At 40.8% G+C, this 23,111-nt stretch overlaps 2 protein-coding genes across 2 annotated transcripts in view; one reads left to right on the top strand and one right to left on the bottom strand.

Annotated features, from left to right (window-relative positions):
- LOC139442041 (polypeptide N-acetylgalactosaminyltransferase 14-like) overlaps nt 1–11,661 on the bottom strand; it is a 36,085-nt gene extending 24,424 nt beyond the window's left edge. The window contains exons 1-2 of the mRNA XM_071222819.1: nt 11,426–11,661; nt 627–781 (exon numbers count right to left, since the gene is read on the bottom strand). Of these exons, the coding sequence (XP_071078920.1) occupies nt 627–781; nt 11,426–11,533 (263 nt within the window). The 5' untranslated portion in view covers nt 11,534–11,661. The remainder of the gene's footprint in view (nt 1–626; nt 782–11,425) is intronic.
- Nucleotides 11,662–14,048: 2,387 nt separating this feature from the next.
- Nucleotides 14,049–22,712, top strand: LOC139442298 (uncharacterized). Its single transcript, XM_071223089.1, has 4 exons — nt 14,049–14,413; nt 17,617–17,832; nt 18,795–19,001; nt 20,120–22,712. Exons 1-4 carry the CDS (start codon nt 14,138–14,140, stop codon nt 20,303–20,305), a joined length of 885 nt encoding a protein of 294 aa, XP_071079190.1. The 5' UTR covers nt 14,049–14,137; the 3' UTR covers nt 20,306–22,712.
- The last annotated feature ends 399 nt before the right edge of the window (nt 22,713–23,111 follow it).

The following is a 23,111-nucleotide window of genomic DNA, read 5'->3' as shown; positions in this document are numbered from 1 at the left end:
CTGTTTGACAATGACCTGTCTACGACCTGCTCTTTACTGCCTGTCTTTGACCTGCTACTTACTGCCTGTTTGACAATAACCTGCTCTTTACTGCCTGTCTAAGACCTGCTACTTACTGCCTGTTTGACAATGACCTGTCTATGACCTGCTACTTACTGCCTGTTTGACAATGACCTGTCTACGACCCGCTACTTACTGCCTGTCTACGACCTGCTCTTTACTGCCTGTCTAAGACCTGCTACTTACTGCCTGTTTGACAATGACCTGTCTATGACCTGCTACTTACTGCCTGTTTGACAATGACCTGTCTACGACCTGCTACTTACTGCCTGTTTGACAATGACCTGTCTACGACCTGCTCTTTACTGCCTGTCTAAGACCTGCTACTTACTGCCTGTTTGACAATGACCTGTCTATGACCTGCTACTTACTGCCTGTTTGACAATTACCTGTCTACGACCTGCTACTTACTGCCTGTTTGACAATGACCTGTCTATGACCTGCTCTTTACTGCCTGTCTATGACCTCTCTATGACCTCTATATGACCTGCTACTTACGGTCTATGACCTGGTACTTACTGTCTGTCTATGACCTGTCTATGACCTGTCAATGACCTGTTACTCACTGCGTGTATCTCACATCCGGGAGGTTCCGGTCAGGCGGGATGCTGTTACTCGTTACGATGTTGAAGGCATGTTTGTGTAGTGGCATCTTTAGGTCTTCTACGTCAATGGTGCCGATGTAGTTTTTGTAGCTCAATGACTTTGGGTCGAAGTAATTCTGTGGAAATAATGCAAACATATATAGATGTCACAATGTCTAATTATTACATTGCTAATAACACACATAGTACATACACACATATCACATCTCTGTATATTACATTGCTTATAACACACATAGTACACACACACATATCACATCTCTGTATATTACATTGCTTATAACACACATAGTACACACACACATATCACATCTCTGTATATTACATTGCTTATAACACACACAGTACATACACACATATCACATCTCTGTATATTACATTGCTTATAACACACACAGTACATACACACATATCACATCTCTGTATATTACATTGCTTATAACACACACAGTACATACACACATATCACATCTCTGTATATTACATTGCTTATAACACACATAGTACACACACACATATCACATCTCTGTATATTACATAGCTAACAACAGTGCATAAAATCCCCCAAAATCTCTGTCAGACAACTGATTGTCAACTTTGGCCATGTTAGTTACCAGGCCATGTTGCCAGTCCAGAATTTTCTAGAGTAACAAACAAACTTAACAAAAGGGTAGTGTTTACTGTGAGTTCTTAGAAAATAACAGTAAACTGGTGGATTGTCATTTAGGTAACTTTAAACCCTGACCATCAGGTGTGCAACTTTTCAAAACTGACTGTCTGTTTCAGACTGGCGGGCAGACAGGTATTCTAATCACTGCTAATAAAACACAAAGCACACACATACACATTGTTTCAACCTCTGGATAATGCTACTTGGAGTTGTCACTGTTCATCAGCTCAGCAGACAGTGCCCCATGAGCAACTGCCACATAAATCATGACAAAACAATCCATCTAAACACTAAACTTTAATAATGTAAAGCAAACTATATTTACAAGGAGTGTTGCTTTCATTGTGACGTCATCCGTTCTTTGGGAATTATATTTCTTAGTGTTACAAAAGCAAAAAATGGCAGCTACTGCAATGTCATTCGCAAGAAATAGAAGTAGCAACCAGTCAAAACACGGTTGATGTTAAAAATGGACTAATAAGCACGTTCTGTGAACTTTGGGTGTGTTTGAGTGCTACTAAGGCAAGATGAGCTGCTGAAGACGGGGATTACTGCTTCATGTGGCTGGCAATACAAAGCAGTGTGGAGCTTTGTGATTAGTACAGCATTCTCTGTTGTAACTTCAAATTTATGCTTCATTTCGGTGACCTGACGTTTATATCAAATTTATATGCACATAAATGTGCACAATCTAAAAGATGATAAATCCTGCCTACAATATGCTTTTCTTGTAACAAGCCCTTCCTATAACAAACCCTTCCAATAACACGACCCTCGTATAACAAAAAACTGTTATAACAAGCCTCTCCCATAACAAGCCTCCCCTACAACATGGTCATCTTGTAATGAACCATTACAGTAACAAACCCCTCTTATAATATATCCCTCATGTAACAACCCCTTCTGATAACAAATCTCTCCTATAACAAATCCTTCCTTATAATAAGCCCTCCCAATAACAAATCCCTCCTAAAAAAAGCTCCTCTTATAACAAATCTGTCCTAAAACAAATCCCTAGTATAACAAGCCCTTCCAATAACAAGCCCCTCCTCATATAACCAAACCAGATCCTCCCATAACAAATCCCTCCTTAAGCAAATCCCTTCTATAACAAATCCCTCCTATTACAAGCCTCTCGAATGACAAGATCCTCCTCCTATAACGAGTCCCTCCTATGACAAGACCCTCCTGTAACAAATCCCTTCTGATAACAAGTCCCTCCTTCAACGAACCCCACCAATAACAAGAACTTCCTATAACAAACCCCACCAATAACAAGACCCTTCTCCAACAGATCCCTTCTGATAACAAGTCCCTCCTATAACAAACCCCTTCTGATAACAAGTCCCTCCTACAATGAACCCCACCAATAACAAGACCTTCCTATAACAAACCCCACCAATAACAAGACCCTCCTATAACAAACCCTTTCTGGAATCAGATCATACTCTCACTCAGCAACATCTCTTTTTTTCAATGGCTCTCCTTTGTGGCCTTTCTTTGCACTAGATGTATGTGAAAAACTGGTCCTGGAAAACCCCCGGAAAAACACCTATGAACAACTAGAGCATAATAAGCACAAACAGAGTTTGTCATGTTAAGTTTTTCAGGGCAGGAACATCAGTTTGGCCTCACATAATTATATATCTGGGATCAGGGTTGTGGGATGTCCTGTTTCTCACAGCACATGGAGTGATTGTATAGCTTGGAGCATCCCAAACTCTACAATGCCCATAAACATCCATAAAAACCCACCATCAAAAAGCAGCGCTAGAACAAGGCATTGTGTGTGTCTATATATAGGTAACAATAAATCAACATGTATGCATTGATGCACTTGCCACCAGATGGCGCTGACTGCTGTTGATGGGAATAAAGTCACAATGATTGATTTAACACTTCAATAGCTCCTCGGTTATGAATATATAAACTATGATGTGGATCTTCAAAACTGTTGAATCCAAATTAACAAAATTGATGATTGTCTGATGAGATGATCAATCTTTCTGTAGTGTGAACAGTTCACAGAGTTAAATACCATAAATCATGTGTCTGACAAGTCAGGGTGACAACCCATTTCTCAAAAACATTTTTTTCTTTGGTGATTTGTGTATGGTTTTAGTGAAATTCTAGAAAGTGAAACCGAGTCTTTGTAACTCCTGTAATTATCTTGTTTCAAAACAATTTGTTTTCATAATTCAAATAAATAATACACGTTCATCATGGCCAAATAAAAGCATTAATAATAGCAATTGTTCTTGAACACTAACATCAAACACCATTGTGTCCATCGTTTATTTACCATTGACACAACCAGCAAGCAGTTATGTTTTGATTAATTGCAGCCTTCAACCATTCAAAAACATCACAATTAGAGTGCATGAAAACATTCAGCAGCAAATAACACACACATTTTCATATATTAGAACAAAAACATCTAAAACTTTTTTTCCAAATCATATTTTTGATAATTGCCCATTTCCATGGTGGTAAAATTGACCTTTCACGAAAATCAATAGAAGACTATAGATCTTGTGTAAGAGGTCATATATAAATAGTTACGTCAGATTATTGGGTATTAATTTGTCTGCATGCTTATTTCATAAATAGCAACCTCAGTTTGTAAATCATATGCCAAAATAATCACCTTGACATAAATAGGCACTGTTTTAAGTATGAAGACTCTGTTACAACATTGAGCAGGTGGCAGCTACTCAACTAAGACAGCTACAATGGCAGGGGCAGGAAATTAGTGCTTGCCCACTAGTCTGGACCAGTTTTGTATCCTAGAAGTTGTTATCACTGTTCAGGCTCGTAGATGCTCTCGGTCAGGGGTTCGGACATTTCCCCTCATGGACAATTCCCCACCAGACAATTTCCCCACACCCCACGTTTTTTGTAATAATAATTTAAAGGAAGTCTTTTGTTTTTGTAACATTATTAAGAGGAAGTTGTGTTTGTGTAACATATGAGGGTATTGGAGACATCTGACTATAGATAGGTTTTGTGATCTTAACAATCACCGGGTGTGACCAAGTATACAGAATCTCATTAGGGTTCATGAGTTTACAACTGTCCACTGAGCATGCTGGGTATTCTGCTGGGCATATCAAACATAACAGTTCATTTGAGGAATTGTTTGTGAATGTAGATAAAATACCTTTAGAGTTAATAATCCTTTCATCTACTGGCATAAAAGTACAGAAGAAATAATAAAGGAAAAAGGCCTTAATAGGTCAAAAAAGGATAAATCAGCCTTTGTCCAAGTCCGGGCAGGAAGACACCTCAGAGACGATTCTTAAAAAAAAGAGTCATGGCAGACTTTCTGGAAATCTCTAAATGATAAAACAAATAGTAAAACAGTCTTGCGCAAAATACAGGGGCAACCTACAAACTTCCCAAGTTAGCCATTGCCCATACAGCCAAAGAAAGGCCAACATTCTACCTGAGCACTTTTCCTCCATCAGCAGCAACAAAAGTTGCAGCAAAGAATTCAAACAGGAGATACTGGTAAAGCCAACAATATCAAAACTGCCACAAAGCAAGCATCTGGTATGCAATTTTTTTACTGTGGCAGAGTTTGACGATGCAATACAACATGGAAAAGGAAGTGCACCTGGTCTTGACACAACCAGTTGCAAGGGACTTTGAAAAACCTACCTTATTAAACCAAAAAGCTTATTTACTGAGTTGTTCAACACAATATGGTCCAAAGGAAAAGTCCCAAAGCATGGAAACATGCTGCAGTTATGCTGTTTCTAAAGCAAGGGAAAGACAAAGCCCTAACAAACTCTTATCAACCTATCTCACTCACTTCAAATATGTGCAAAATAAATAATGTTAAAATTGAGTATGTGCAAAGCGATGGCTCATGCATCACCTCAAAACTGGCAACCACCTAAAATCTGACAACATCAGGAGAACCAGAACCTGAACTGTTCCTCATCCAGGACAGTGGTGCTGAATGTAGGGATACAGCCACCACAAGAGCCCTACTTCACCCCGCACGCGCCAAAACCTGGTTCATAGAACGTTTGCCACCATGAAAGCCCTAATTCACCATACCTGCGCCAAACCTTGGTCAATAGAACCTCTGCCAACAGAAGAGCCCTACTTCACCCGCACGTGCCAAACTTGGTCCATGGAACCTTTGCCACCATGAGAGCCCTACTTCATATCGCACGTGTGAAACCTGGTGCATAGAACCTTTGCCAACACAATAGCCCTACTTCATATCGCACGTGCCAAACCTGGTCCATAGAACCTTTGCCAACACAAGAGCCCTACTTCATATCGCACGTGCCAAACCTGGTCCATAGAACCTTTGCCGCCACAAGAGCCCTACTTCATATCGCACGTGCCAAACTTGGTCCATAGAACCTTTGCCACCACAAGAGCCCTACTTCATATCGCACGTGCCAAACCTGGTCCATAGAACCTTTGCCACCACAAGAGCCCTACTTCACCCGCACGTGCCAAAACCTGGTCCATAGAACCTTTGCCACCACAAGAGCCCTACTTCATATCGCACAAGCCAAACCTGGTCCATAGAACCTTTGCCTCCACAAGAGCCCTACTTCATATCGCACGTGCCAAACCTGGTCCATAGAACCTTTGCCGCCACAAGAGCCCTACTTCATATCGCACGTGCCAAACCTTGTCCATAGAACCTTTGCCACCACAAGAGCCCTACTTCATATCGCACGTGCCAAACTTGGTCCATAGAACCTTTGCCACCACAAGAGCCCTACTTCATATCGCACGTGCCAAACCTGGTCCATAGAACCTTTGCCACCACAAGAGCCCTACTTCATATCGCACGTGCCAAACCTGGTGCATAGAACCTTTGCCTCCACAAGAGCCCTACTTCATATCGCACGTGCCAAACCTGGTCCATAGAACCTTTGCCACCACAAGAGCCCTACTTCACCCCGCACGCGCCAAAACTTGGTCCATAGAACCTTTGCCACCACAATAGCCCTACTTCACCCCGCAAGCGCCAAAACTTGGTCCATGGAGTTTTTGCCACCACAAAAGCCCTACTTCATCCCGCACAAGCCAAAACTTGGTCCATAGAACCTTTGCCACCACAAGAGCCCTACTTCACCCCGCACGCGCCAAAACTTGGTCCATGAAACCTTTGCCACCACAAGAGCCCTACTTCATACCGCACGTGCCAAACCTGGTCCATAGAACCTTTGCCACCACAAGAGCCCTACTTCATATCGCACGTGCCAAACCTGGTCCATAGAACCTTTGCCACCACAAGAGCCCTACTTCATATCGTACGTGCCAAACCTGGTCCATAGAACCTTTGCCTCCACAAGAGCCCTATTTCATATCGCACGTGTGAAACCTGGTCCATAGAACCTTTGCCACCACAAGAGCCCTACTTCATATTGCACGTGCCAAACCTGGTCCATAGAACCTTTGCCGCCACAAGAGCCCTACTTCATATCGCAGGTGCCAAACCTGGTCCATAGAACCTTTGCCGCCACAAGAGCCCTACTTCATATCGCACGTGCCAAACCTGGTCCATAGAACCTTTGCCTCCACAAGAGCCCTACTTCATATCGCACGTGCCAAACCTGGTCCATAGAACCTTTGCCACCACAAGAGCCCTACTTCACCCCGCACACGCCAAAACTTGGTCCATGGAACCTTTGCCACCACAATAGCCCTACTTCAACCCGCAAGCGCCAAAACTTGGTCCATGGAACTTTTGCCACCACAAGAGCCCTACTTCATCCCGCACAAGCCAAAACTTGGTCCATGGAACCTTTGCCACCACAAGAGCCCTACTTCACCCCGCACGCGCCAAAACTTGGTTCATGAAACCTTTGCCACCACAAGAGCCCTACTTCATACCGCACGTGCCAAACCTGGTCCATAGAACCTTTGCCACCACAAGAGCCCTACTTCATATCGCACGTGCCAAACCTGGTCCATAGAAGCTTTGCTACCACAAGAGCCCTGCTTCATATCGCACGTGCCAAACTTGGTCCATAGAACCTTTGCCACCACAAGAGCCCTACTTCATATCGCACGTGCCAAACTTGGTCCATAGAACCTTTGCCACCACAAGAGCCCTACTTCATATCGCACATGCCAAACTTGGTCCATAGAACCTTTGCCACCACAAGAGCCCTACTTCATATCGCACGTGCCATAACCTGGTTCAGCACCTTCACTGTACCACCAAGTTTTCACCATTAGTGTGCCACTGGGCAAAACTGTGGTCACATGTGTGAATGGATTACTGGCTGGCAAGCCTCTGTATGAGGATTTTTTCTCCAAGCCATTTTCAACAAGTGTCAAAATCTAGGGTTTGATTTTGATCGAAAATTGATCCAAAATCAAAGAACATGTTCCAGAGGAGCTAGATGAACTGGTCATATCCTTTGATGCCTCCGATGTCACAGGTTCGCTCTGATGTATACACCCCCTACTTCTGGGTGGTGTTCAACCTCTGTACCTTCATCAGTCGTCGAACATATCTAAAGCAAAGCTCAATGACAGTCACCTGACTTCAACTTTGATGGAGCCGGGGACAAGGAGAACATGTTCTGGGAGTATGATTGTGATATGTTTAATGGCAAGTAGTTTTCTGAAGATCAGTGCTGCTGGAACCTTGTAGAGATGGAGGGAGAGAGTCTTAATCATCATTCAACTGACAGTGTGTCTAATAAATGAGAAGCCATTTCTTTGAATTTTTTAACGAAGACATATTTGTCATTTTAACATCGCTAATCAAAATAACCGTATTCGATGTAATAAGCGCCCAGGGTGCTCTCAAAATTAGAAATAGGGGGCTCTTATTAGAATATTATTTTGGTGCAAAAAAACAGAGTTGAAAGATAAATTTCGTGGTTTATGCTGACAGTCTGAAATGTTTATATATGACAGATATATTTTTTCAGAATTTAATTGCCCATAAGGGTGCATATAACACATGAGTGAGTATTATACGCGAATAAATAAGTCTTGTGTACATTGATCAATCGGAAGGAGTGCTAATTTGGATTGCTCACTAGCCAATATATTAGCAAATATCGCTGTGGGCGCTTATTAGAGCGGGGGGCTTATTACGTCAAATACTGTATCTATTATTTTCACATTAATTTCCAGATTTCCAGCAATTTCTCTGTTAGTATGAGCTATTGCAGAAGTAGTTACATGAATGGAGTATTTTACTTTACACTTGCTTGAAAACATGTCTATTACATTAGCATCATATTTTCCCACGACACACTTCTCTACATTGTTGTGTCTATGTGGCATTTTTCCTTATCAGTATCAAAGAAACTATCAAGTAATTCCCTCTTTAAAAACAGCTCTGTGGAGAGTAATACTTATCAGATGTGACACTAAAAACATTTCAAATTGCACTTGCAAGATTCAGATGTGGTTCACACGAACTCTTTATCGAGACGGGAAGATATATGGGGATAGCGAGAGAACACAGAATTTGTCAGTTTTGTGATTTAAACACTGCAGAAAGTGAATACCATTTCTTACTACTTTGTCTGTTTGTATGCTTAACTCAGAAAAGAGTTCATTGATATATATTATATCCGTTATCCAAGTTTACAGAAATTTGTTACATTAATGTCAAGTAAGAATGTAGTAATAACGAAAAAACTGTCAATGTACATATTGCATATTGCTATGTAGCTAGGAAACTTTAAATGTGTTACTTTATAAATGTATATACATCCATTACTATATAACATGTACTATAGGCCTATGGCCTCTCAGTATTATGAATAAACACATATTGAACATGGGGGATGTAAGACGTCTTCCTCACCAGGACCCTGCATCTCACCTATCATGTGGAAATGATATGCCTATATCTGCAGTCATGTTTGTGTCAATGACATGACTATATCTGCAGTCATGATTGTGTCAATGATATGACTATATCTGCAGTCATGATTGTGTCAATGATATGACTATATCTGCAGTCATGATTGTGTCAATGATATGACTATATCTGCAGTCATGATTGTGTCAATGATATGACTATATCTGCAGTCATGATTGTGTCAATGATATGACTATATCTGCAGTCATGATTGTGTCAATGATATGACTATATCTGCTGTCATGATTGTGTCAATGATATATACATATCTGCAGTCATGATTGTGTCAATGATATATACATATCTGCAGTCATGATTGTGTCAATGATATGACTATATCTGCAGTCATGATTGTGTCAATGATATGACTATATCTGCAGTCATGTTTGTGTCAATGATATGACTATATCTGCAGTCATGATTGTGTCAATGATATATACATATCTGCAGTCATGATTGTGTCAATGATATATACATATCTGCAGTCATGATTGTGTCAATGATATGACTATATCTGCAGTCATGATTGTGTCAATGATATGACTATATCTGCAGTCATGATTGTGTCAATGATATGACTATATCTGCAGTCATGATTGTGTCAATGATATGACTATATCTGCAGTCATGATTGTGTCAATGATATGACTATATCTGCAGTCATGATTGTGTCAATGATATGACTATATCTGCTGTCATGATTGTGTCAATGATATATACATATCTGCAGTCATGATTGTGTCAATGATATATACATATCTGCAGTCATGATTGTGTCAATGATATGCCTATATCTGCAGTCATGATTGTGTCAATGATATGACTATATCTGCAGTCATGATTGTGTCAATGATATACCGATATCTGCAGTCATGATTGTGCTAATGATATATACATATGTGCAGTCATGATTGTGTCAATGATATGACTATATCTGCTGTCATGATTGTGTCAATGATATATACATATCTGCAGTCATGATTGTGCTAATGATATATACATATGTGCAGTCATGATTGTGTCAATGATATGACTATATCTGCTGTCATGATTGTGTCAATGATAAATACATATCTGCAGTCATGATTGTGTCAATGATATATACATATCTGCAGTCATGATTGTGTCAATGATATGCCTATATCTGCAGTCATGATTGTGTCAATGATATGACTATATCTGCAGTCATGATTGTGTCAATGATATACCGATATCTGCAGTCATGATTGTGCTAATGATATATACATATGTGCAGAAAGTCATGTGTTAAACGATTTACATATATCTGTAGATATTATCAACAGGGCTGACATGTTTCAGTGTCTCTAAATTGCCAAAAAATTACATGTGCACAAAACATGTGAAACTAAACAAATATTATGTCTGAGAGGATGATTGATTGTTATTCACTAGTTGGACTGATACCAGTGTATCATAAACTCATTTAGCTCTCAATAATGTGTTTTTGTTGCTCTGACAGCTAACAGCTACTCCTTCATTAATCATACTTGGCAAGGAGCATACGGTTGGCTGCCACGCATGTGTGACATGCTGTACACTACAGACGTTCATATACACATGTATGTACCATGGGTCATAATAGTTTTAAACCATATGTGCAACAGTTTTATACCTTGTGTTATAATGATGTATAACTGTTTAAGTATAGTGTGTTTTGACAATGTATATTAAACAGTTTCATAACAATCTCTAACAGTTACATACCTTGTGCTACAAAGATGTATAACACTTTAGGTCTGTGTTATAACAACGTTATAAGTTTTAAACAAAGTTGTTTTATACCAGAGCTCAAAACATAAGCATATTCTGAGGTACTGAGAAAATTCAATGAATTTAACTTAATAAGCTCTTTTATAAACAGTACTTTGTTGAAGATTAGCTTTAATATAAATAGAACATTAAGAGTCAATATATGTATGGTGCCTCGGCATGCCTCAATAGAAAATTTATCATTGCAATATGTATTGTATACAAACCCACGTGTTATACATCAATACCCTAGCCTGTTGTTATACAGCGCTGTGAGTAATGACGGCCCATCGTTGTCATATCCTGTACACGTGTATCGTGACTCTTATCAAGAAATTCTGTATGGACAGTGAAATAACAAACGCCTTCATGGCATCCCACACAGCCAACCCCCTCCCCCGCCACTCTCTCCCCTCCCCAATAAGTCTCAGCAACCAAGAAAACCTCACTCACGTCCGACCCCTTGAGCCAGCGGATGATGACTCCCCGGTACAAGTACATCACCCCCACCGTGGCACACAGCCATAGAACCACGCCCAACAGCCGGTTCTTGCGTCTCATCACGAAGGAATTAGAATTGTCCTCGTCCTCATTGTCTCAAAACTCTCGACTTCTTACTCCGACATCGCCTTCGAAACTTTTCTTCCAACTTCGGTACTGTGTTGTCGTGGAATGATATCGTATTTCACCAGCTGTCAAATCATTCGTGGTTAAAGTCACGTGACCTCGCCGTCAGTGTTTATATCGGAACCATTCTTCAACAGTTAAACGCTACTCCCTCTGCAGTTTCCTTAACTGGGAAGTATTTAATACTAACAGCTGATTTGTAACGGATAAAATAGGACAAGGGTTATTTCGTGCATGCATATTGCGTTTGTGTACATATATAAAAATGGACGGTCCAGTTAAATGCATTATCAGTAATTCTATCTCGGAACTAGCAGGAATCGCTACAAACATAGGATGTTCGACACCGCTTGCAGTGCATTGATATATAAAGTCAGTGCTTGCATGGCGTGTGTTCTTACTCAATCCATAAACTGTTTTTTGATTTCATGGAAACTGTATGTACTTTTAGCTGGTGTTAGGGGGAAAGGGGCAGTCGTATATGGCGCCGCAATTCTCTTTTCAGAGTTGCGTCCCTTAGGAGTGCCCGAATCCTATGCTCGTGGGTTCGAATCCCAGATTTGCCTTGATTCGTGGGATTAGCATACATGTGCTTGTGGGTTTCACCAATGTGGTAAACGGCTAAAACTATCAACCCAACTGACACGTGGTGATATAATTAGAGTACTGAGGCGTGGATCGATGCTCGTGTTATCCAGTGCTGGTTTGTCTGGACCAGACTCTCACAGGTCGTTGAGACTTGTTATGCAGTTGTTGTATTGATGACTTTGGCGTAATGTCCCTCTAATGTCTGCTCCATGAGAACTGGTTGCTTGGCAGATGGTTGCGAGTCACCTCTTTGTAAGGGGGCGATGGGGTGGCCGAGTGGTGACATCGTTCGCTTGTCACGTTTCCCCATATGCTAGATAAACAACGTGCGAAGTTCAATGCCGCTGTCCCAAGTAGTGATACGGCTACAGTATTGTTAAAATCGGCGTGAAACCATACCATCTGTGCCTTGTGTCAGGTGTTTTTAAAGACCTTTATTTCCCTGGCCAAGGGGAGCATCAAATAAAACGAAGATAGATCGAAGGAAGATATAGGCATTTTCCAATACACAGTTATTCTGACCGGACACTGAGGATTTGTGCTTGTTCAAAAAAGGGTCCGCGGTTTGTCTTGATTGTCCGACGCTAATAAATAGAGGGTATTTCATGTGTCGAGTGAAATATCATATTTCTCTCATCGTCTTAGCCACGAGTGAAAATATCTCCTCTCTCCATCACGAAAATGTTAGAAACATGATATTTCACAAGACACATGGAATATCTTATTTATTATATACTTTTTATGTAGTTGTCTACCGGAGATTTAATTTTTATCATTACAAATGTAAAACCTTGAAACGTAAATTCTCATCAGGTTCAGGGAATCTCTCATCACACTGGGGCTACATTTCAATTTAAATGGAGATATATGTTTCTATCGAAATTATATATTTTCAGAGACTAAGCGTTAGTCTACAAATGAGATGTAATTTGTGTTTGTTAAAGAGGCTCGTCTCGGTCAAATTAGCAGGCCTAGAAAATGTGAGTCAGTTCCCCACTACATCTGCTGCTGCTGACTCAAGCGAGCTGTATTTTGTATATCAGTCTACCAGACAATGGTGAACGTTAATTCCACATACAATTTCTGTTTCACACAGGCACAAATAACATCTGGACAGGACCACGAATGGGCTGAAGACCCTCTTTAAATACATACATACCATACTGCATATTTTTTTCATCACAGTGTGTTTGACTGACGTTCAGAATTTGTAGAACATGAAGATGCAGACCTTTTTTTATGGATAACAACTTTTTTACTCTTTGTTGTCTGAATTTCCAACCACACTGGGGCTCCTTTTCAATTTAAATGGTGTTATTTGTTTCTATAGAAATTATATATTTTCAGGGACTAAGCGTTAGTCTAAAAATGAGATGTAATTTGTGTTTTTTAAAGGGGCTCGTCTCGGTCAAATTAGCAGGCCTAGAAAATGTGAGTCAATTCGCCACTACATCTGCTGCTGACTCAAGTGAGCTGTATTTTGTATATCAGTCTACCAGTCAATGGTGAATGTTAATTCCACAAAAAAAATTCTGTTTCAAACATGCACAAGTAACATCTAGACAGGACTACGAATGGGCTGAAGTATCTCTTTAACATGCCACACTATATTTTTTCATCACACGAAGATGTGAACCTTTTTTTTTATGGATAACAACTTTTTACTTTTTGTTATCTGATTGATTTATTGCATATGATATTGTTAATGATATTTTAAATACACCGATTAATTCTTATCTCCCTGTCTCTACAGATAGGTACGTTATCTATATTTCTATTGATAAACACTTCAGAACACCAGCGTGATCGACAGCCGCGCATGCGTATTGTCACACTTACAACTTCCTCTCTCTCCAGCGTGTTGACCAGCGTGTTTAGCTGATTGTTGAACGTGCCGTTTTTCTGTTTCGAAGTTAAACCATTTTAGGATCACACATCAAGGGATTAGAAATGGCGACTGTGTTTGGAATAGACCACAAGACTCTTGCCATGTCCACTGTGGCGTTGTCAGTGGGCGTGGCCGCCTACAGCACGTATCGACTGTACGCGGAGCGGAGAGGCAAAGAGAGCGACAATGTGTATGAATCGCGGAAACTGTTGAATGAGTATTTGGTCTTCCACTTTGGGACGCCGCAAGAAGTACTCAAGTACGACTTTGGTCCCAAGGACTCGCTAGATTTCCCAAGACGATGTGCAGAGTTGTGTTTGAAACATTATAGAGACAATGTAAGGATCAACTCCTGACAGGTTTTTGTGTAAGAGATAATTGAACAGTGTATTGTACGGTGGCACGTTGAGGCCACAACATTTTGTTTTCAAGAAGTAGAACATTCACTTTGCTATCCTGAAAATTCAAGTTCTTAAGTTGAAAGTTGTCCATTGTATCTTGTACTATCTTACAAATATCAGGATAAACTGATAATGTATAAAGCGACAAAACTCTTTCCATATCCAATAGAAATGAATTCAACGAAAATACTTCCCATGACTTCACTTTCTGCTGTCATTGTTGCTAGATGAGGACTTCAATTTTCAAGATAAGAATTTGAATTTTCCAGATGAAAAATAGTTTTGTGGCCCTAATGGGCTTCCTTAGTACTGCAACAAATGAAAACATTATTTAGAATTACTTTAACAGAATAACAAGAAAACAGAAGGGGTTGGGGCTGTTGATGTCACTGTACCCACCAGCAGGGGTTGGGGCTGTTAGTGTCACTGTACCAACCTGCAGGGGTTGGGGCTGTTGGTGTCACTGTACCCGCCTTCAGGGGTTGGGGCTGTTAGTGTCACTGTACCCACGAGCAGGGGTTGGGGCTGTTGGTGTCACTGTACCCACGAGCAGGGGTTGGGGCTGTTGGTGTCACTGTACCCGCCTGCAGGGGTTGGGGCTTGTTGGTGTCACTGTACCCACGAGCAGGGGTTGGGGCTGTTGGTGTCACTGTACCCAGGAGCAGGGGTTGGGGCTGTTGGTGTCACTGTACCCACGAGCAGGGGTTGGGGCTGTTGGTGTCACTGTACCCACCCGCAGGGGTTGGGGCTGTTGGTGTCACTACCCCACCTGCAGGGGTTGTGGCTGTTGGTGTCACTGTACCCACCTGCAGGGGTTGGGGCTGTTGGTGTCACTGTACTCACCTGCAGGGGTTGGGGCTGTTGGTATCACTGTACCTACCAGCAGAGGTTGGGGCTGTTGGTATCACTGTACCCACCAGCAGGGGTTGGGGCTGTTGGTGTCACTGTACCCACCAGCAGGGGTTGGGGCTGTTGGTGTCACTGTACCCACCTGCAGGGGTTGGGGCTGTTGGTGTCACTGTACCCACCTGCAGGGGTTGGGGCTGTTGGTGTCACTGTACCCACCAGCAGGGGTTGGGGCTGTTGGTGTCACTGTACCCACCTGCAGGGGTTGGGGCTGTTGGTGTCACTGTACCCACCAGCAGGGGTTGTGGCTGTTGGCATCACTGTACCCACCAGCAAGGGTTGGGGCTGTTGGTGTCACTGTACCCACCAGCGGGGGTTGGGGCTGTTGGTGTCACTGTACCCACCAGCAGGGGTTGGGGCTGTTAGTGTCACTGTACCGCATCATCAATATTGCAACAAACTAGTTACCAAGAGGTTATCAAGTGCTAAGCCAATCATGCTTGAGATTCATCAAATTTGTAACTGCCAATATAAATTCTAATAAAAAATCCTCTTATTTCAGGGTAATAGCTCTACAATACATTATTTGTCACATCCTGTCATGTTTTTTAACTAAACAGAGTTGTATTATTACCATGCATTAACCTTGGTGTCAACGGAGGTGAATGCTCTGTGGACGTTGGTGCCCCATCAGTCATATTGTGTGGCAGCTGGAGTTACCTGAAGTGATAACAGACTGTGGAGTATGGAGTTTTTTCTGTGGGGCGTTCATGCTTCAGTTCTCATGTCATAGATGATCCTAGTTCATCATGTTGGAGTTGGAATGAAGCTAACATGCCCAGGGATTTATACATCTAGGATTCCAAAATAAGTGTTCTATCTAGACAAAATAAAAATAACATTCCGTTTTTCCAAAATTGGAAATTTTTGTACAGATGTTATTTTCTGATGTATTCTTACATTGTATTTTAACAAAGCATTCAACATGTTCAATGTGATAATGTAAAATTCAGCATAAAGCCGCTTTAATGGCCAAGTTGTGAGTGAAATATACAAGCCATGAATGGAGAAATGTTCAGTTCCGATTTGGGATTTTTTCCTGACATTTCCTTCAGACTAGATAAATACCTATTGCTAGGATGCAACAAGATGTTTGGTTTGGCTCCATGTTCAGGGAGTTGCCAGGGGAAGCTTTTCCCTAAAAGGTCTGGGATTTGTTGTGGGTCATCAATGACATTGCATCCAAATTAGGTGGATTGATGCTGATGACATCAGTCATTTGATTTACATTTTCACCATTTTATTAAGTCATATCATATTTAACAAAAAAATATTGTTGATTTCATTGTGTAGTGATTAAATGCTGTTTATATTGCAGTCATCATTGTTTAAGCCATAGCACATCCTCGACTATCCTGTTATTATATGTCTGTTCTATTACGATGAATTCCCAAGACCCATTCACCGACACAGTGTTGTTGTGGAAGATGCTCATCATGTCAGTGGGGGCACGGGTGGCCCAGTCGTCTAAGGGGCCGTGATTCGCTGTGCAGAGTTGCGTCCCTTGGGCATGCCAGAAACCTATGATTGTGGGTTCGAATCCCGGTTCGCCCCAATTATGTTTCTAGGTTTGTCAGCACCATACCCGTTTCACCGAAGTGGTAAACGTCTGAGACCTGCATCACTTCGGGCTTTCCTCCCACATTAAGCTGACACGCCGCGATATAACTGGAATACTGTTAAAAGCGGCGTTAAACCCAACTCACTCTCTCATTCACTCATCATGTCAGTATGTCTTTTCACTAATGTTTCTCTCACTCAGGCAGATGATATTAACAACCAATTGAAGTGACTCTCCTCATACAAGCTCTGGAAAATAGTGTTCAGTTAGATAATTTTCTTATTCACACCAGTCTAATTGTATGTTAATCAGTTTACAACTTTGAAGTCTTGCACTAATAAGCTGCCCCTGTAGAGATTCTGGGTAACAAAAGGTCCCCAGCAATCAGAGGCGGCCAATGATTTAGTGGTCAGACTCAGCGAGTTGTGTATTGTGTGTCTTCGTACACCTGTGGCATGCATGGTTGCTCACAATATCAATCACTGGATTGTCTGGTCTCGATTATTTCCAGACTGCCATCATACAGCTGGAATATTGCTGAGTGTGGCATTAAACTACTAACACAAATACTTTAGACTAATTTACCTGCAGTGACATAGCTTGAATTTGTATAATAGTGCTGACTGAGGCGTAAAACAATATTCACTCACATGTTGTTTGTTGTTTTCTGCAGTCCGGAATTCCGAACCGAGCTCTGGATATCGGCTGTGCAGTTGGAAGGTCCACGTTCGAACTGTGTCGAGTTGTAGAGCAGGTAGTGGGGATCGACTACAGCCAGTCCTTCGTTGATGCGTGCAATGCACTGAAGACTGATGGGAAGATGGACTATTTTGTTGTTGATGAGGGAGACCTGACCACCGACCTTGTTGCTAGGGTAGCACCCGATATTGTAAGTCCATTCCAGGTTTCAGCAACATGACATTAGTATACAGAAATTAGTACAGGACAAGTTGTCTCCCTTGGAAGTTAAACCCGTGTGAAGTACTGAGTAACTGTCAGCTGGTCAGTACTGACCCAACAAACTCATGAGTCACATCTAACCTTTGTAGGTAGGTAGGCTCCTATAAGGTAGGCAACTCTTACTTCAAAATTGTTATAGGTCATTAAAATTGGATACAAATCTGTTTACTCCTAATAATATAAATGTGGTATAAGAAAAGAAAAGCAGTGAGGTTTTTTCATTCTGACGACCAGAAGTAAGTAAGATAGGAAAAAACTCGCTATCAATATAAATGCATTATTTACAAGACTATAATTAAAACGTGTTCACAATTTGTCTTAAAAATTCCTGCCCTGATTTTTTCCCCTACCTACTTAACATTTTGAGAAAATACAAAGCATTTAAAATTGTATTTTTAAAATTTTATTTTATTTTTGGACCTACTGACCTGCATTTTTGGTCAAAAGGCCTGTAAACCAAAAATGATTCATTAATAATTCAGAATTGACCACCATTTGTTGGAAGGAAGTACAACACTCAAACTTTGTCAGTGAACTGATTGAACTGAACAAGTGAACTGATACATTCAATTTACATGACTACAACATTGCCATATCACAAAACCCACCCATCCTTTGCTGTACCCATGCTTTGCTTTAGTTTCTTTAGTCGTATTTAGAAGACCTTTTACTGTGTGTACTAGTTTACTGATTGGGTATTTTACAGGCACTTCTTTCACTATTTTACATCGCCTTACCTTGTGGAATGGCAGCTGGTCCTTTTCATGAAAATGATCATGTGATTGTCATCGTATGTAATGTTGAATTAGTGCATGAACATTAAAGAAAAGAGGCAAAATTTAATGCAATGAATACCATTGTAGAAATTTATCCACTAATAATTTGTGTCAGGACCGATCTCGAGCGGAGTTCCAGCAGGGTGATGCCTGTGCTTTGCGAAGCGATCTGGGAAAGTTTGGGATTGTTCTGGCAGCCAACCTCATCTGTCGACTCCACCATGCCACTGCCTTCCTTCAGCGCCTCCCTGGACTTGTGGCCTCTGGGGGCGTGGTTGTCATCACGGCGCCGTACACATGGCTCCCAGACTTTGCTGACAAGGTATGTATATGGAGGATATCACATGTGTCTTGATGTGGGATAGAGGGTACTGACATGTGGGATAGAGGGTACTGACATGTGAGATAGAGGGTACTGACATGTGGGATAGACGGTACTGACATGTGGGATAGAGGGTACTGACATGTGGGATAGAAGGTACTGACGTGAGATAGAGGTACTGACATGTGGGATAGACGGTACTGACATGTGGGGTAGAGGGTACTGACATGTGGGATAGAGGGTACTGACATGTGGGATATAAGGTACTGACATGTGGGATAGAGGGTACTGACATGTGGGATAGAGGGTACTGACATGTCAGATAGAGGGTACTGACATGTGGGATAGAGGGTACTGACATGTGGGATAAAGGGTACTGACATGTGGGATAAAGGGTACTGACATGGCTGACAGGAGAATCTCACTTATCTTTGAGGGTGGAGGTCATCATGGCGCTGTACACATTGGTCACAGTTCTCTGAAAAGCTAAATAGCTTGAGAATCTCAGATGGGACAGTATTGGGTCCTGTGATCAGTACCTTGTTCTCTTGACCCATGAAGATCCGAGAATAGGTCTTCAACAACCCATGATTGCTGTAAAAGGTGACTAACGGGATCGGGATACATGTCATCGATCCCAATTGTGTATCCCAATTGCGTGCTCATGATGTCAATCACTGGATTGTCTGGTCCAGACTCGATTATTTACTACAGACCACCATCATATAGCTGTAATATTGCTGTGTGTGGTGTTAAACAAAAAACAGACAAACAAAACCTTGTTCTCATATTTTTGTTAATTAGATTTTTTTAAGGAAATTAATTGACAAAACATATTTTCCAAAATAAAGCCAGATGAAATAATAACAATAAGATGAGAGAAGCCTGCTACTTATGTTGAGTGCTTCATTGCCTTATCAGGAACTGCTGTTTGTGGTTCTGAATCCAAGACATGTCCAGATTATGATCATTGGTCATCAGCACTGTTACTCCTGGCTTCCACCAACGTGGTAATGACCCCAGTCGACCGGCATCCCTTGTGGGTTTGCCTTCAGTTAAAGCTGACACACTGTCATACAGCTTCAAGCAACACACCTCAACTGTGATGTCTGTTTCAGGTGAACTGGCTGGGGGGCTACAAGGACGCCAGTGGCAACGCAGTCACGGGCTTCTCCGCCCTCAAGAAGTGGCTCAGCCCAGACTTTGACCTGCTGGAGGAGGTCAACATGCCCTTCTTCATACGGGAGACGGCACGCAAGAACCAGTGGACAGTCGCCCATGCCACTGTGTGGAGGAGGAAGTAGACTTTCCATGGAGAGGGATCTTGGTGGGAGAGAGTAATCATTATTTAACAAGAACCAGTGGATGCTTGCCCAGTACACTGTGTGGAGATGTATGTAAACCTACCGACTGTGCAGTCAATTTTCCTGGATCCAGCTGTGCTGTAGTAATTTGTTTCACAGTGTTCAGCTGTCTTCCACTGACTTGTTTTGTTTCTTGTGTTATGCTGTCAGCAATATTCCAGTTATATCAAGGCAGCCTGTAAATAATTGAGTCCAAACCAGACAGACCAAAGATTGATATAAGCATGAGTGAGTGAGTTAAAATTTAAGTCACGTTGACAATAGTTCAGCCATCATGTGACTTGAACAACTTATACAATTACATGATACTGAACCAGGCAATATGAGTATCTTCATAAACTGTATGTTAATCAAGAAGGCACTATGTTTTCATTATATTTATTGCAACAATAATTATTTATTCCACCTTTCGGTGTCCTTGTGTCCACTTGACCAGTGCTCATGGCTGGAGACTGGTTACAAGGTCGAAGTGTTCATGCTGTGTTCAGTACCATGTATTTATGTAGATGCAGATGTTATAAATTATGTTGAATTTTTCATATTTGTTTCACTTCAAATTACTGTGCAAATTCCACCTGTTCATGTGTCCCAGTAATATTTTCATAACTTAATATGGTGCTGTGTCAGGATCTCAAGGTCAAAGCCATGACAAAATGAAGAACACCCATGCTCAGCAATAGAAAAAATGTCGGCTTAACAATTTTTTCATATTTTCGTTATCAATTCCATAAGTTTAATAAGTCACTCATATAATGTTTCTTGTATATATCAGATGCACATTGGCAACACAAATTAAGAACCAAAACCTACTTCAGGCATATCTTATTTTAATTCTCCATCAACTTCACATTATCCCAAATATAACATTTGTGATGTTAAACTGCACATTAAACTAAAATACATCAATTGCCCAATACATGTATTTGTTATCCTATCAACACGTTTTGCAAGGGTATTGTAAAGATGGATACTGTCTGTGCTTTGTGCATCTGTATGTGTTAGATGTCGTTTCCGGAGTAGAACTTGAAAACAAACAATATTTCTTCACCAAATTTGGCACCTAGGTAGGTAGGCAAATGGTGCCTTTTGATAGTTTGGGATTTCGGAAAACTTTATTTTTGAGCCTGCATGTTTTGACTTATTGAAAATGGCAGTAGTGCTCTATTTCCAGAGCACATCTTGAAAAAAATGTACAATGAGGCTTCACCAAACTTGGCACTTTGATAGGTCTTGTGGTGAACTGGTGCCTTTTCATAGTTTGGGATTTTAAAAAAAATAATTTTTTTTTTAAAGTTTCCATGGCAACAACAGTTACTCTTGCGGAAAATGAAGTTGTGATCATTTTAGGAATTTCTTTTTGAAAACTGTATAATATTTTTTCACCAAACTTGGCACATATATAGGTCAAATGGTAAGCTGGTGACTTTTAATAGTTGGGGATGTAAAAATTATTTTTTTCAAGTTTCTATAGCAACAACTTGTGACTTGAAAATAGTGGTAGTGTCGTTTCAGGAGCACATCTTGAAAACCGTATACTGTTGCCTTTTGATAGTTTTGGATTTTAAAAATAAATAAAATTCATATTCCATGGCAACAACTTTGACTTGAAAATTGGGTGTAGTTATGCAATCAGTATAACTAGTTGATGCATTCGCAACAAGTATTTTCCAATGTGGGGGATATCAATGACTTTGTCCAGTTTTTATTATTTAGAGGATATACTTTTTCAATCTCAAATAATCTTAAATTTGATATTTTAATCAACGAAAAAATAATTTGATCACACATGTATCATGGTGTCATTTGATTTGCTTGTTATTATTTTAGTGAGTAAATGAGTGAATATGCTTTTACACCGCTTAAACAATATTCCAGAAATATCACAGCAGGGGACACCAGATGGGCTTATCACATTGTACCCATGTGGGGAATTGAACCCGTGCCCTTGGCTAGACGAGCGAACGCTTCAACCACAAGGCTACCCCACCACCCCTTCTTATTGTCGGAAAGATATTTTTGTTGGCATAGATGATTTTTGATGTTTTTGCAGATATTGTTGATGTGTTCATGCATGAGTTGTACGGACGTCATCATTTATATGGTAACATGAGTAGCGGATGGTGATAGTATGGTGCTGATTGATCATGTTGGTGAATGTTTTCAAATCTTGTTACTGGTTTTTGATTATGATAATCAGGATTTAAGCATAAAAATGATGTGTTTTCTATTGATTTGTTTTTAATGTTATACATTGTGATCATATGGATATATGAAATAAAGCATATTTTACATGTTCATGTGAAACCCTAGCGAATCACTGGACTAATGAACTGTGGCTACTCCTTTTGGTCATGATTTATTTCTTCTTTTTTCATCAACTTTCATTTCTATCAGGTGACTTGTTTGGCCTGAGACCGAATAATGGGCATCATTATTCAGTCTGCTGATTGATTGTTTATTTGTTTGGTGCACTCGGCAAATTCCAGCAACCTATGCTTGCTACAAGGGGCGACTATGTTTGTTGTAAGAATCAACTGACAAGTTCAGGAGTCAGGTTTGCCGACTTGGTTGATGCATGTCATCCTATCCCAATTGCCTAGATCGATGCTCATGATGTCTATCACTGGATTGTCTGTCCAGACTCTATTATTTATACACCGCCCTCATATAGCTGGAATATTACTGAGTGCGATGTTAAACAACAAAGATAAATAATCATTTCTGGACCAATCCAGTGATATTAGCA

The sequence above is a fragment of the Haliotis cracherodii genome, unplaced genomic scaffold (assembly GCF_022045235.1).
Source record: "Haliotis cracherodii isolate W230 unplaced genomic scaffold, xgHalCrac1.p SCAF_5, whole genome shotgun sequence".
In the NCBI taxonomy this organism is placed as follows: domain Eukaryota; kingdom Metazoa; phylum Mollusca; class Gastropoda; order Lepetellida; family Haliotidae; genus Haliotis; species Haliotis cracherodii.
Note: the sequence above shows the minus strand (reverse complement) of the source record. Positions and strands in the feature narration are given on the sequence as shown.

Excerpts from the sequence above, each read along its gene's own strand:
- LOC139442298 (XM_071223089.1), top strand. The coding sequence starts at position 14,138 with ATGGCGACTGTGTTTGGAATAGACCACAAGACTCTTGCCATGTCCACT. Across the intron at positions 14,414-17,616 it reads TGAAACATTATAGAGACAAT|TCCGGAATTCCGAACCGAGC; the intron begins GTAAGGATCAAC and ends TGTTTTCTGCAG. Across the intron at positions 19,002-20,119 it reads TCCCAGACTTTGCTGACAAG|GTGAACTGGCTGGGGGGCTA; the intron begins GTATGTATATGG and ends TGTCTGTTTCAG.